Source organism: Theropithecus gelada, chromosome 4 (genome assembly GCF_003255815.1).
Source record: "Theropithecus gelada isolate Dixy chromosome 4, Tgel_1.0, whole genome shotgun sequence".
Lineage (NCBI taxonomy): Eukaryota > Metazoa > Chordata > Mammalia > Primates > Cercopithecidae > Theropithecus > Theropithecus gelada.
The window spans coordinates 95,532,384-95,548,255 of NC_037671.1; the positions used below are offsets into that span (position 1 = coordinate 95,532,384).

Here is a 15,872-nt window from a genome sequence, read left to right on the forward strand (position 1 = left end):
TCTATGGGTCTTGGAACTGAGTTTAGTTCTATAGTTACTGAACAATTATAAGGTAAAAAGGCTAAAAGCTGGTACTAATTGCTGCCAATCTTCCAGTTACATTTATGAAGATGGCACTATAAACTTAAAAGTATTTTTAAATTCATATAAGTAATTATATCTTACATTTTGTGAAGTTGCCCAGTTTTTCAGATATATCATCTTAGAAATATTTTGTTGACTGTCAGATTTACAATGGGTATTTTTATTGGTTACCTAATACTTTGGAAACATTGAAATTATTCTAAATTCTGTGTCTGAAGTTCTACTGTCATTTGGATAAATTGGACTGAATTTAGTTATTTAAACAATTAGCATATATATAAGATATATATACATATATATAGCTTAGTTTAATCAATTTTATAATCCAAGTCAAACTGCATAACAGATTACTTCCTGAGTAATAAACCTGTGTGTCCTTAGTATATAAACAATTTAAACGTATGGTATAAAATACTGGGTTTTTCTTATGTTTTCTTGACTTCCTAAAATGTACTTTTCAGTTTCTTCAATTATAATAATGGATTCAAACTTTATTATAACTAGTTTTCTTAACCATGATTATTTGGGGTGGAGTTAGAGGAGTTAAGAAGGTAGATATCTCTAATAACTTTATTGGCTGTAACTTTAAGTCTTTATTTTTCACTTTTGTCTTACATGTAATTGACAGTTCTAATCCAACTTTGTGATGTATTTGTAGAATTTGATGCTTTATCCAGACTTGGAATCCCAGATGCTGTAAGCTACATAAAGAAAAGATACAAGACTACACAACTCTTGTTTTTGAAAGCAGCTTGTGTTGGTCAGGGACTTGTGGATCAAGTGGAAGCGTCAGTAGAAGAAGCCATCAGCTCTGGAACATGGGTTGATATTGCGGTATGTTTTATCTTTTCCTCACTTTTCTTTAACAATGACAACTGATATTTTACTAATATTTGACCATTTAGAAATTAGGATACATAAAGATGGTCTTGGCTTTGGAGGCAAATTCTAATCATTGTTATAACAAAAATAATCTTTAGGCTTAAAGTCTTGTGGGTGACCTACTACGTGTGGACAGTCAACATCTAGAATTCTATAAATCTCAAAACAAACAAGCAAACAGTATAACACCCCTGTTAATCGTGATAAAGAATTGATGAGACTTCTCACATCTTTTCCAAGCATTTACAGCTGTACTAGCATCAGGCATTGTGTAGCATTTGTTTATTCCTTATCCATTAATCTCTTCTAACGTATTAACACAAGCTGCCTTGGCATTGATAGTGTTTACTTCAGTGTTCAATGTTGACTTGCCTTTCAGTATGCCAAAAAGATAAGTGTAGGTAAAGATAAATAAATGAGGCCAATCCATTATTTTCTAGTCGGGCCCAGACCCTCTTTATAAAGCAGAAATTCTTTGCTTTGGATATGAAAGTCCCAAAGATTCCAAATTTAAGTGTTCTTTTATTCATCTAACAAAACTACCTTCTGTGTGCCAGGCACCATTCTATTAATACTTGTTGGGGATATGGTAGCCAGACAAGCTTGCTGTCTTTAGGAGGGATACTTTCATTAGGGAGAGATAGTTAAGGAAAACAGTAAGATAATTTCAGATAGGAGAAAGAGTTATGACAAAATACATTTTGAAGGTTATCAGGATATTCTGGTGGACTGTTTGTGACATCGTGAGAAAGATGAACGATGTGTGCCTTGTAGGTTTTGGTGTTGTTTTGAACAATTGGAGATGTCTGTTAGGCATACAAGTGGGGAAGGTAGGCAATAGGATATATGATTTCAGAGCTCAGAGTGGTGATGAAACCAGAAATATAATTTGGAGGTAATCGGCATAAATATGGTTCCAAAAGCCACTGGACTTAATGAGATCAGCTAGAGAGAGCATATATGTATATAGCAAATGGTTTCACTGCATTATATTGCATTTATACTTTATTTTTATTTTGTTTGTAATTCTAGCCTCTGCTGCCCACTTCTTTATCAGTTGAAGATGCTGCCATATTGCTTCAGCAGGTGATGAGGGCGTTCAGCAAACAGGCCTCAGCTGTAGTCTTTAGCGACACTGTTGTAGTCAGTGAAAAATTTATAAATGACTGTACAGAACTGTTCCGTGAGCTGATGCACCAGAAGGCTGAAAAGGTATGCCAGATTTCCTTTTATCTGCTAATCTTAATGATATTTTCAATGTAGAATCATCTGATGTCTTTTGAAAAATGGGATAAGCAAAAGTGAACACTTGGTATCATTTATTATTTCCCTTTAATGTATCATTCCTTTTTATTTTCTCTCCCAGATTTGTTTTTTCTCTTATTCCCATCAAAACATATGACTTAAAAGTTGGTGAACTGACTTTATAAATTAAAATAACATAAATGAAATTACACACTTTTCAGTTAAGTTTCCTGAGGTTGGTCCAACTTTAAAACATCAAAATGCACAAAAAACAGTATCTGTAGATATGTACAAATATACAGTGTATTTGTCAATCAATACACAATATATTAATCTAGCAGAGTCTCAATAGTTTTTCCTATTTGGGGTACACAGATGGGGCAAATTACTGAAGAAAGAAATTTTGTTACCATTTATTAGTTCCTCAGAGCAACTGCTGTCAAAGTATTTTGAAATAGAGGTCCTGCCAGGTCTGCGTTAATGACTCTTTAGTTCATGTTTCTAGTTGGCAGCGTCACCTCCTTAAGCCTGCTCTCAAATAGGTAAAATAGGCCTATTTATTTTAAACTGTTAATAAATTTATGAGGGCTTATTAAATATGTAAATTGTTTAGCTGTTCTCCTTCTAAGCTCTTTAATAGTCTAAAAATGAGATAAACTTCTGCATTTAACCTGATAAGCAGCAGAGAAGATTAAAAAGTATACATGTTTGATGTCAGCAAACCTGAATTTAAAATATGTATTCTCTGTATGACTTTGGACAAATAGAACTCTAGTTTCCTTATCTTTAAAGAAACGATTATGATGCCTACTATGGAAAGAATAAATATAAATAAGGGATATATGTAAAACATCTGTTCCATGTGAACTACCAGTTATTAAATGACTCTTATTTTTATTTGGGATTTTTTACTCAAGTAAAAATTTAACATGGTCATCACTTTTCTTCTTTCCTTGGGCTCCTCCCTCTAACCACAAAAATAAATTCAGAAAAAGATGATTATCTCGCGTGAACTGTCAACATTTTAAGCATTTTCCTTTAGAAAAACAAAAAGGAAATAATATTGTTTTTATCATAAATGTATACTTCTGTCACTAGAGATTATAGGACCCTATCCCATCAGAAAGAATCAGTATCCAAACTTGGAAATACTTCATCATTGTTATAAACTTTTGGAAAGCAGAGATTATTAAGAATGAGTCCAGAGGGGGGAAAAAAAAGATTATATGACTTACTATGCAACTCACATATGGTAATTTGGGTGGAGTAGGGGATGGAGGATTCATTATCTTTAATAATCTCAAGTATCCAGGTGGCATTGGAATTGGGAGTCTCAAAAAGCGAAGGAGCATGGGGCATCAATTAAGCTGTGGTAAAACCAGCCAGTAACAGTTGGAGAGGATTGCATCTGATTGCCACTGTGTAATCAGTTGTTAAGTGACAGTATAGGATTTCTCATTAGTTAATAATGGGTACAAAAAAAGTCAAGAGCAGCAAGGGAAGAGACCTATTTTGGGCAAGGAGAAACATTTCCCTTAGAGTGACAGCTCTGAAACAAAGCTCTATAGTTCTTCTAAGCAACAAAACCAAACAAGAATAATCAGTGAGTATATAAACAACTTTTATGCTTTTGGAAATGCTATATGTTTTTCCTTCCAAAAAAAACCATGTTTTATTTTAGGAAATGAAAAATAATCCTGTGCATTTAATCACCGAAGAAGATCTGAAACAAATCTCCACTTTAGAAAGCATTAGTACAAGTAAAAAGGATAAAAAAGATGAGCGAAGAAGGAAAGCAACAGGTAATAAATTGTTAACAAGGAATATTCAAAGATAAGTTTTATATTTGCTGCAGTGAACTTTGCATTTATCACATTTATTATACCCTTTGAAAGGCCTTTTATTTTATTGATTTACCTTTAAACAGCTAATACCAACCAAATATTTTGCCAATGTGTTAAATTTTATATATTAAAATGGAAATATTGGTGATTATGTTTTCTGTTTTTTTGTGTGTATGTGTGAAAACTTAATTTTGTCATCATGCTTATCTCTTGTTTTTCCCCATCGTTCCAGCCCAGTAGCCCTTTTATTTTTTTTGATTCTCAAACTTGCCAGGGTCATATTCACCTCAAAGCTTTTACACTGTTCTTTTTACCTAGAATGCCCTCTCCCAAACTTTAGTAACTGATTTATTCTTTCATTCACAGCTCGACTTTAAATGCCACTTCCTTAGGGAGGCCTCCTAACTCTTCTGAGTAGTAGCCACAGTCACTCTCTGCCACCTCATTTTGTCAATTTATTTGCATCACTTTATCACCATGTTGTGTTTTATTGTTTGGGAACTGTGTTGATTTCATTTATTGTTGTACTCTTGCTACATACCCAAAGCACCACTTGATATATTTTAGGTGTCCTATAAACATACTTATTAAATGAAAGAATTTCTCAATGAAATATTTTTATATTTCTTTTTCTAAAGTCACTAGAAATTATTCTAGGTATCACTGGTATGCTTGTAATTTGCGTTGGAAAAGTAACATATATTTCCATAGTTTTTATAGTAGGAATAGTGTTATTAGTGCTTTATCGGAACTGAAGAAATTCAGTATTCAGCATTTTTCATTAATAAATACACTCCTAATTCTTTGAGTTAGTTTATTTCCTCATCCAAAATCTTTTTCTGTAAAACCTTTCAATAGCATTATGAAATTTCTCTATTCTTCCAGGAAAATTAATAAATTACTTAAATAAATCACAGTAATATTCGTAGCTATGGATATTTAATCATATTATTTGAAGATACAGCTATAAATTTGCCTTAATTGATGACTCACGTCAGTATAACTAGTCTATTTAATATTTTATTTCTTATTAAAAGTTAAGGGTCATTTGTTGTTTTATTTTCAGTGATAATGCTATTGTATTATATTGTTTAATTACAGTGTGTGGAATCATGTCAATCATGAATGTCCCCCGCCATAGGAAACTTATTGCCAAATGTAAAAAGCATGTTCACTTTAGACTTATGCTTTTGAAAATAGAATTTTTTTTATTTTCAAAGCATGGGAAAATAAATTAATAGAAGTTTAATTCTAGGATATGATGAAATCTAAGGCAAATCTATTTAGAATTTAGAAAAAGATCTTTAGTGATTATTTTATTAAAAAGACTAATCTTTTACTTATTTTATAGTAATATAATATAGTTGTAATATGTTCAATGGTTTAAACCCATTATCAGTATTCCATTTTGTAGAGTAGATATTTTACATGTAAATATCAAAGAGCAGGGAAATGCTGAAGTAGTATTTTTTATTTTTATTTACAGTGTTTGCAATGTTTCATTTTTTTTAAGTCTATAGTCAATAGGTAATGATACTTTTATACTTAACCAATTAATATTCATTGTCAACATTTATGGAGCACGTGTTATGTTTCAAGCCTTTCTGTAAAGAATATATACATTAATGACACATGATCCTTACTCTTCAGAAGTTTATAATCTGGTTGAGTGGCAGATGAGTCAGGATGTCTCCTCTAAAAACAGGTAATAATCTTTCAACCAAGAAGGCAAAATAAGAATAATTAAATTTGTGAAGTCTTGTAATAGAAGGTTATTGATGAGGCTGTGGTAACACAGATGAGCAAAGGAGGACACATTTCTTTTGGGGAAGGTAGAAGAGGAAGTGAAGGAGTGGATTTTTGTTAAAATATTGAGAGTTACAGAAAAGAGGTGACATTAGAGAAGGAGAAAGAGAATGCATTTAGAGCAGTCAGTCTATCTAAGTAGATTGCTCAAAAGATTTCATATTTTATTATTTTTTATTTATTAGATTTACTAAACTTTTAATAAGGGAACTCCAAATTTAAAAAGAGTCTAAAAGTTTCTTTTACCTTTATTTTTTCTGCTGTAAAGTTAAATACAACAATATAGCATCATTATTTTCTAAAAATGATGATTTAGTTAAGTAATGCTAACTAATGTCATTTTCCCACCAGAGGGCAGTGGAAGCGTGAGAGGAGGAGGTGGGGGCAATGCCAGAGAGTACAAAATTAAAAAAGTCAAGAAGAAAGGAAGAAAAGATGATGATAGTGATGATGAAACTCAATCATCCCACACTGGTAGGTAGCTTTTCTTTACTTTTCCTTGGTGTATGTGTGATATTTTTAACATATTTTCTTAAGAAGTATATAATTAGGTATATATGCTAATACAGGAAGTCCTTGTTTTGCAGTTTCAGTGGCACAAATTTCAGTTACCACACTTTAGTTAAATAATATCAGTCCAGTAACAACACTGTTTATCTTAAATACTAGATACAAAGATACTTTGATACTGAGTATTGTATAAAGTACAGATTTCACTGCTAGCTCTTCAGTCCACAAATCAGTACGTAAATAACAGATGCATATCATGATCTGTGACAGTCACACCACTCATTATATAGTTTGTCAATGATTGGTCACTACACATTGGTTATTCTTTATGCACAGACAACAAAGCATGTAGCTGTATTGCCTAATTGTCTCCCAGTTATAAACGCTGTGATATTTTACAGAAATGGATAATCATAAAGAGAATTGGCCAACAGAGATAAAAGCGCAACAAAGAAATGAAAAGTGGTAACGCTGAAAATAAAATTGGAATCAAACATAAATGGAGTTATAGAGGGACTGTGGGAATGTTGACACTGCCATTGTTCAAGAAAATGAGGAAAGTGGTTATGGCAAAAAGGATGAAAACATCTTAGAAGATGTGAAAATGGGCAAAAACTTTACAATTCTTGGAGATATTCCAAGACATTGAAAAGGCAAGGGATAAAACATTGGAAGCTGATTCAGAGTTAGAAAGTGGTATAACAATTTATAAGGCATAGGAAAAGTACTTGCTCCATACTGCAAGTTAATTGATAATAAGAAGAAAGCAAACACTGTTCAAACTATTCCTGATAAGTATTTTACACAGAAATAAAACACTTTCATTCTCCACATTCTAATGTATTAAAATACAGCATATTAAATTATAAACATTAGTTTTACTTTTCATTTTCCTATACATTTATAACCAACAGTAAAAGCTTTTAATGTTTACCAGAAATTTTTAAATGCCACAGACCAATTGTAATTTTTCCCATTGATTATTAAGAAAGCTTTGCATGGTTTCACCTTACCTTGATCATTTTTATGGTCTTCCACTGCCATGCAAAACAAGTATTAGGGTATTTTTGAAAAGTAGACTTTTGCAAATTTAAATAGGAAACATTAATTTTATGTACCTTTTACTTTCATAGTAACACCTAACAGGTTGGTTGCTTATATCTAAGAGAGAGAATTAATTATATGCATCTTTCTTTTCCTAGACTTGTTAGTGCTTGGCAAAGAAAGTCTGCAAGAGACATCTTTTGTTTTTCTAATTAAAATTAGGATATTTTTAATTTTTCTGTTTAAAAAAGGTAAACTTAATGAAACCATGATACCACCCTCTTCCTTATCCCCACCTAAATGAAAATTTAAAAAAAAAAAAAAATTTAAATGATAATAGGTTGAGATTTGTGTTTTCCCTCTTTCACAGAATTCATTACATACGGGCTATAGCTGGAAGATGTAGATATCAAGTGATGTGCCTGCAGCTATTAATGTTCTACTTGCTGTTTGTAATAGCACAGTTGTTTAAGATTTGTCTTTAAAGTATTCTGCGATAGGTAGAAATAACTACTGTTCCTCATGTATGTAAAACAGTGTTAATTAAAGGAAAAGTATCTTTATAGGAACTACTAGCTTTATCCTTATTTTAAATAGGATTAAGACTATCCATTGTGAATTTTAATTTTTCACTGGTAAATGAATATTCCTGTTGCCCAGGTGTACTAGGCATGTGGGTGAAGAGGCATTACAAAAAACCACTTCTCTAAATATCTGTAATCTTAAATAATTGTTAAATGAGGCATGTGATACTCCTTTTGTGAATAGATTATTATTGAAAGGAGCTATAAACGTAGTAAAACCATCTTACCTTTAACAATGTAATTTCAGTGCTTTTGAAAAAAAATTTGTGTTGTAATCTCTGAAATGGAGGATGAAATTGGGTTCTCAGCTAAAATATAGGATCAACTCGGTATGAAAGATTACTAGAAGAAAATGTAATTTAATAACCTGTAAAATGCATAAAGGAATTAAACAGGGAAATCATAGATCATTTAATGTGAACATCAGGAATGGACAGCAGATCCCAGAAAATAATAGTACTGTCTGTCTACTCTGAAGCTAAGATGTTAACTCCTTAGATTTTTATTTATAGTGAAAATTGATTTTTGAGCCATTTTATTTTTATTTCTAAGGTTTTTGCTTGTAGAATCAATAACTTAATTAAGCTAGAAATAATCGTTTTTATACCTTTACAATTTCTAATGGAAATATTGTTAGCTTGCTTTTGTCTACAACCCATGCTTTCCTAAGTAAATGGGTAGGCATGACATTTGCACAGTTAACAATTATTTTCATTACAGTAGCTGCATACAAATTTTCCATACTATAGACTTATTTTTGTGAGAGCAAAAATACAGAATTTTGAGATTTTTTTAATCTATGCCTTTTCCAAAAGATAAATTTTAGCTTAAACAACTATTGGAATTGTGATTCACATGATTATAAAGACTTTCCAAAGATCTTATTTAAATTATAAGGATTATTTAATATCTAATAAATTTATATTTTTATAAAGGAGGAAAAACTGCCCAATATTCCTTGTTCAACAAAGATAAATTATTCTTTCCTTAAAAATTTGTTTTGAAATACTTGTTTTGATTTCCAGCTATTTGTATCATCCAGGTTTAACAAAGGGGAAAACCCTTTATTATTTTCTGATTGACTTGTAGAAAATAATCATTTTTAAATGAAGTTAGAAAATGATCACATAAGAAATTTTACCACTTCATGATAAAAACCTTCAATAAACTAGGCATCAAAGGAACATACCTCAAAATAATAAGAACTACTTACGACAAACCCACAACCAGCATCATACTGAGTGTAGAAAAATTGATAGAGTCATTAAGAACTGGAACAAGGCAAAGGATGTCTGCTCTCACCACTCCTATTCAACATAGTACTAGAAATCCTAGCCAGAGCAGTCAGGCAAGAGAAAGAAATAAAAGCATCCATACTGGAAAAGAGGAAGTAAGATTATCTCTGTTCTGATGACATGACCATATACCTAGAAAGCCATAAAGACTCCTCCAAAGACTCCTGGTCTTGATAAACGACTTCAGTAAAATATCAGGATACCAAATCAGTGTACAAAAATTAGTAGCATTTCTGTACATCAGTGCCTTTCAAGCTGAGAACCAAATATTACTTTTTTTAATAGCTACAAAAAAAAAATACCTAAGAATACATTTTACCAAAGAAATGGAAGATCTCTACAAGAGTAACTATAAAACACTGATGAAAGAAATCATAGATGACACAAACAAATAGACATCCCAGGCTCATGGAGTAGAAGAATCAATATTGTTAAAATGACCATACTCCCCAAAGCAATCTACATATTCAGTGCAGTCTTTATCAAAAATGAACATCATTTTTCACAGAATTAGAAAGATATACTCCTGTAGTTCATATGGAACCAAAAGAGAGCCTGAAGAGCCAAAGCATCCTAAGCAAAAAGAACAAATATGGAGGCATCATATTGTCTGACTTCAAATTATACTACAAGACTATAGTAACCAAAACAACATGGTACTGCTAGAAAATTGGACACATAGATCATTGGAACAGAATACACAATCCAGAAATAAAGCCACATACCTACAACCAACTGATCTTGGACAGGGTCGACAAAAATAAACAATGAGGAAAGGACACCCTATTCAATAAAAGGTGCTGGGAAGAACGAAACTGGATCCCATCTCATCATATACAAAAATCAACTCAAGATGGAGTAAATATTTAGAACGGAGTAAATATTTAGAATGTAACACATGAAACTATAAAAATCCTAATATAATATAAAAAAATTATATTTCTGACAAAGGACTAATATCTAGAGTCTACAAAGAACTCAAGAAAAAACCCATTGAAAACTGAACAGAGGACAGGAACAGCTATTTCTCAAAAGAAGAAATACCAGCAGCCAACAAACACATTAATAAATGCTCAATATCACTAATCAGAGAAACGCAAACTAAAACCGCAATATATCATCATACACCAGTCAGATACACCAGGCTATTATTGAAAAGTCAAAAAACAACAGATGTTAGTGTTGATATGGGGAAAAGGGAATGGTTATACACAGTTGGTGAGAATGTAAATTAGTTCAACCTCTATGGAAAACAGTATGAAGATTTCTCAAAGAACTAAAATTAGAACTACTATTTGACCCAGCAATCCCACTGCTAGGTTTCTACCCAAAGGAAATGAAATTATTATATTGAAAAGACACGTATACTCATATATTCATTGAGGCACTATTCACGATAGCAAAGTCATAGAACCAGCCTAAGTGTCCACCAATGATTGACTGGGTTAAGAAAATGTGGTATATACCATGAATACAATGTAGCCATTAAAAACAATGAAATCATGTCCTTTGCAGCAACATGGATGTTAGTTCATTACTCTTAAGTGAACTAACTCAGAAACAAAACAAAATACCACATGTTCTCACTTACAAATGGGAGCTAAACAATGGGCACACATGGAAAATAATAGAAGGAACTCCAAAATGAGGGAAGTTGTGGAGGGTGTGTGGGCAGGGCAAGGGTTAAAAAAATTACCTAATAGGTACAATGTTCAGTTTGGTACAGTGGAAGCCCAGTCCCTACCAGTATGTCTTATATTCATGTAACAAACATGCATACGAAACCCCTGAATATAAAATAAAATATTTTTTTAAAGTTTTATTATATATGCTAATTTCAAAATTGTTTTTACTGGTTGTTGCTATTTGACATTAACAGTTGAGTAATGAATGAATTGTTGTCTTACTAAATATATTAATGGAGTCCTATTTGCCATTTGGTTGCATGTTATTTATTTATTTATTTGCCATTGCTCATGTCTGTTATAGGAAAGAAGAAGCCAGAGATCAGTTTTATGTTCCAGGATGAGATTGAAAATTTTTTGAGAAAACACATACAAGATGCCCCCGAGGAGTTTATTTCGGAACTTGCTGAGTACTTAATAAAGCAAGTATAAAATGTATTTTTTCTGTTTTATGATAGAAATTCAGTGGGTTAAGTAAGATTTTTTCCAAGATCATAAAAAGCAAATGTATTAGATATTTTTGTTTCAAACTTGGACTTTAACCTAGCCACCAAATTTCAGATTTTGTTTGCCTACAGCAGCAGTTTAATTCAACAAATATTTGTTAAGTGCTTTGGGCAAAGCAGTATGGGAAATAAAAGACAGGAGCTGGAAAGTGTCCTCATTCACTGATCTTACAGTCATAAGTCTTGGTTAGGGAGAAAAACACCGGCATTAACCACTGGCTGGTCTCTTCTATAACACAAAAAATAACATTCAAAAGGAAGAAAAGATAATTTTCTATTTTTATTTGGCAGAAAGTAAACTTTCTGGCAAAGTTTAAGGATAATATAGAGTAACAAATTCACTTCAAAAAGAACAAATTTAGGCACTCCTACCTTGTGAATGGCTAAGGGTATTTTTATATAAAAATGAGGAAGATTATGTATAACTTGACCATTAGTAACTAACTAACCTGGTCATCCCTCAACTTAGTGTCACTGTGTACACTTCCATAAATACAATCCAGGAGAGCAGTGTATCTAACTTTGATTTTAGAAATATAACTTCTGTGGTGATAATTTTTTTAATATAAGTATTTTTTGTGCATAAGTGTATTATAGAACTATATTTTTCACATGTAAAAAATGAAATAGTTACTAATCATTTTGCACTGCTTTTTAAAATAATTATTTTGTTAGGCATAAAAAGATTTTCTTTAAATATATTTTAATATTTTAGAAATTGAGAATTTTAAGTTGGAATTCCTGAAGATGAAGAACAGATTTATAGTCTACTATTCTCCAAATTAATTTTAAAAAGCAATTTTGAATTATGGGGGTTTTGTTCTTGGTGTCTTAATTGCAATAACGTTGAATACTTTATAATAGAGAAAATTAATCTATTTCTGTTTTAATTCCTAGGGTTGGGGAACAAATTGTTAGTGAACTTGTCTCTAAATTAATTTTATTTGTATAAAAAATAGAGATCTCTAATCTTAAGCATTATTTCCATAGAAACAAAATTCCTTATCTACATAAATACTCAGTACATTTTAGTGAACTAAATATATTTGTCTTGTGCACAGACCTCTTAATAAAACTTATCTCGAGGTGGTACGTTCAGTATTCATGTCTTCAACAACTTCTGCTTCTGGGACGGGCAGAAAACGCACAATCAAGGACTTGCAAGAAGAAGTTTCAAACCTGTACAATAACATTAGGTTATTTGAAAAAGGGATGAAGTTTTTTGCAGGTATACTTAATCTTTGTTAATCTTATTTTTTCATTGATTTTCATAATTTGGGGAATAAATTAGTCTTAATAAAGCTCCTTTATTTTCCAGATGACACACAGGCTGCTCTTACCAAACACTTGCTGAAGTCAGTGTGTACTGATATCACTAACCTCATTTTCAACTTCTTAGCTTCGGATTTAATGATGGCCGTAGATGATCCTGCAGCCATTACAAGTGAAGTATGTTAATGATTGCTTACTGCTCTTCATGTGTTCTGTTTTGCATCTATACACATTTTATTTTATCTTATTTGGAGTAAAGAGGAAAATAAAATACAGTAAAAGAGGTTTGAGGAAAAAAATCTAAGATTTTTTTATTCAACTTTTGTACAATAATATATACAGTTGCTAGCAGGATTGGCAGTATAACTAGTCTGTTAAAATAATGATGCTTTATTACTTTAGAATAAACAGTTTTTTCCTAATTATTATGTCACATTCCCTCTTCCTAATGACTGGCAAATCCCATAACATTCTGACCTGTTTTCATATCTTTGAAGTTATTTTTCCTTTAAGGACATCTCATTTCAATGTTTAGACTAATTCCAATTTAATTTTTTAAAACTCTAATCTCAAACTAAATTCAAAAGCTCATCTATTCCCTTCTTGCGATGTAATGTAGAGCAATGGCTCCCAATTGCATAGAGAAAGAAAGGTGCGGTCTGTCCCAAGATGACAACCCCTCCTTCTCGTCCTCTTTCTTCTCTATCCTCCTCCCACCTCCTCTTCCTCTTCCTCTTCCTCTTTCCTATTCTTCCTCCTCCTTCCTCACCTCTCTAGGTCCACTTCAAGTTGGAGATTTAGGAAAAATGAGGGAAGAAGAAGTGTCTTGATGTGACTGACTACATATCACTGCTTTGATCACAGTCAAACCAAATCAGTCTGATGTTTGTGGTCTTTGGTGATGTAGTTAGTCATTGCCTCATAGGCAATATAAGTTGTTTCCTTGGAATGTTGTTTAGTTTCATGTGACTTCTCACAGTAAGGACCATCCCTCAAACAGGAACAGTTATTCCTCCTACCCCAGCAAGGTGCTGGCCCCCTTCCCTTCTTCTTGAGCAGCAAATTCCCAATTGTCTGGACAGTTTAGTGTCTCCGGCCCTTGTACCAACCTCTGCTGTGGAAAATACAGGAGATCCTGTTCCATGCTCTTTAAGGGCCACAGAAGGATTGGTGTGTGATTGGGGCAGGGAGGCTAGACAGGAGCAACTAGTCCCTAATCTTCCCAGACATTATACACTTCAGAGCCTGTTGTCAAGCCGTTCCAGCACGTCTGCTCCAAAATTTAATGCCAGAAGAAACTAAAAGACTGATCAAGAATACCGTAAAACTCCAGTGGACACTTACATGTAGAGAGAGGTGCTGAAAAGATTCCTCACACCATAGAGCATAACAAGCATCCAACCTTGAACAAGAGCTCAGTCTCCCATCTTCTAGGCATCCTTGGTCTTTATGAGTGGGGCCCTTCACAGCTGTCACTGGGGAGAGAAAAACACTCTCTTCCTGCTCCAATGGAAGAATTAGCCTCTTAACCCAAATATTCTGTTTCTCACAAGGTCAGTGACTCTAGTCTTTCTCTAACATTGATGAAGCAGGTGGGAGCAGCAGGGCTGTATCTAGCCTGTTTGGCTGATTGGCTATTGACTCTAATAATGTTTTTGTCTCTAATTTGAGATCTTAAATTCAAGAATATGATAAATTCCACTCAGCAACTTGTTACAGTATTTTTTTCACTTTATCTTGTATCCACTGCATGTCAAAAGCACAGTACTGAAAGAATTTTTATTTACCCCTACAGATAAGAAAAAAAATTTTAAGTAAATTATCAGAAGAAACCAAAGTAGCTCTTACAAAACTCCATAACTCTCTGAATGAAAAGGTAAGTAAAGTTTTATTCTGTTTACATGTCAGGGCTAGCAGTTTGTTACAAAGATCTTGGAGTAGATTTTTTATCAGAGTAATTGTAAATCCAATCTAAAACTAGTATTTTGCGCTCAGCTGCCTCTTTGAAAGGTGAAGAGAAGACCAAGCTACTGGCATTTTACCATTTTTAGTTCTATATCACAATTTCTAATTTATTGAGAAAGTGACCCTTTTAAAAATTGTATTTAGGTTGTAAAATTACAAAATAGTTATTAAATGGCTGTACTTCTTTAGGCAGTTACATATAGAAGTAAATTATGGTATTCAATGCCTTTTCAGAGCATAGAAGACTTTATTTCTTCTCTGGATTCTGCAGCAGAAGCTTGTGATATTATGGTGAAAAGGGGAGACAAAAAAAGGGAAAGGTAACATTAAATTAGTATATATTTGGTAGTGTTCTTAAATGTGGGACTTTTCATATCTGAAATTTGAATTTGTCTGACTGTTACATAGAGAATATGTATCTAATGTGTCTAATATATCTAAATGGCTGTAGACCTTCCAGATATTCGAAGTCTTAAAATAGATATTTCTCTCTGACCCTCTGGATCAAGTAGCAGAGTTTCTTTATCCTATAGTTCATCAAGCCCAGGAACTTTTTATTAGCTTGGGGACTTTCCTTACAGCAAACCTCATCTAAATCAGTGCGAATTTGTTTGACCTCCAGCAACTCAAAACAAAAAACATACTTCGAGTATTCCCACTCTATAACTTTTTCTTTAATTTTGTAGCATACTAATCTATCCATGCCATTTAGGTTTTATGTGTATATATCCCTATTGAAAAGTTAACTTAAAATATTTATGGAATTAGATAAACTAGGGAAGCTAAAAATTAACAGAAAGGGATGAATTGAAATTGGTGAGAACTTCTTAAATTATGATAATGAATTTGTGTGCCTTTTTTTTTTTTTTTAGACAGATACTGTTCCAGCATCGACAAGCACTGGCTGAACAGCTGAAGGTCACGGAAGACCCTGCTCTTATTCTGCACCTCACATCAGTCCTGTTGTTTCAGTTTTCAACCCACACCATGCTCCATGCACCTGGAAGATGTGTCCCACAGATCATTGCTTTTCTTAATAGTAAAATTCCAGAGGTATTACATTTTCAATACACTTGAAACTTTCAAATCTTTCAAAGTTTTAGATTCTGAATATTTTGAGTGGATTGAGACGAATTATTGTCAGCACTCA

The 15,872-nt window shown here is 32.6% G+C and overlaps 1 protein-coding gene across 2 annotated transcripts in view; it reads left to right on the forward strand.

The window, feature by feature from the left end:
- UFL1 (UFM1 specific ligase 1) overlaps positions 1-15,872 on the forward strand; it is a 32,801-nt gene that overhangs the window by 14,449 nt on the left and 2,480 nt on the right. For both annotated transcript variants that reach the window (XM_025383938.1, XM_025383939.1), the window contains exons 9-18: positions 743-918; positions 1,999-2,178; positions 3,893-4,013; positions 6,213-6,335; positions 11,284-11,401; positions 12,547-12,713; positions 12,804-12,934; positions 14,553-14,633; positions 14,957-15,042; positions 15,595-15,775. In XM_025383938.1, coding sequence (XP_025239723.1) covers positions 743-918; positions 1,999-2,178; positions 3,893-4,013; positions 6,213-6,335; positions 11,284-11,401; positions 12,547-12,713; positions 12,804-12,934; positions 14,553-14,633; positions 14,957-15,042; positions 15,595-15,775 — 1,364 coding nt within the window. The remainder of the gene's footprint in view (positions 1-742; positions 919-1,998; positions 2,179-3,892; positions 4,014-6,212; positions 6,336-11,283; positions 11,402-12,546; positions 12,714-12,803; positions 12,935-14,552; positions 14,634-14,956; positions 15,043-15,594; positions 15,776-15,872) is intronic.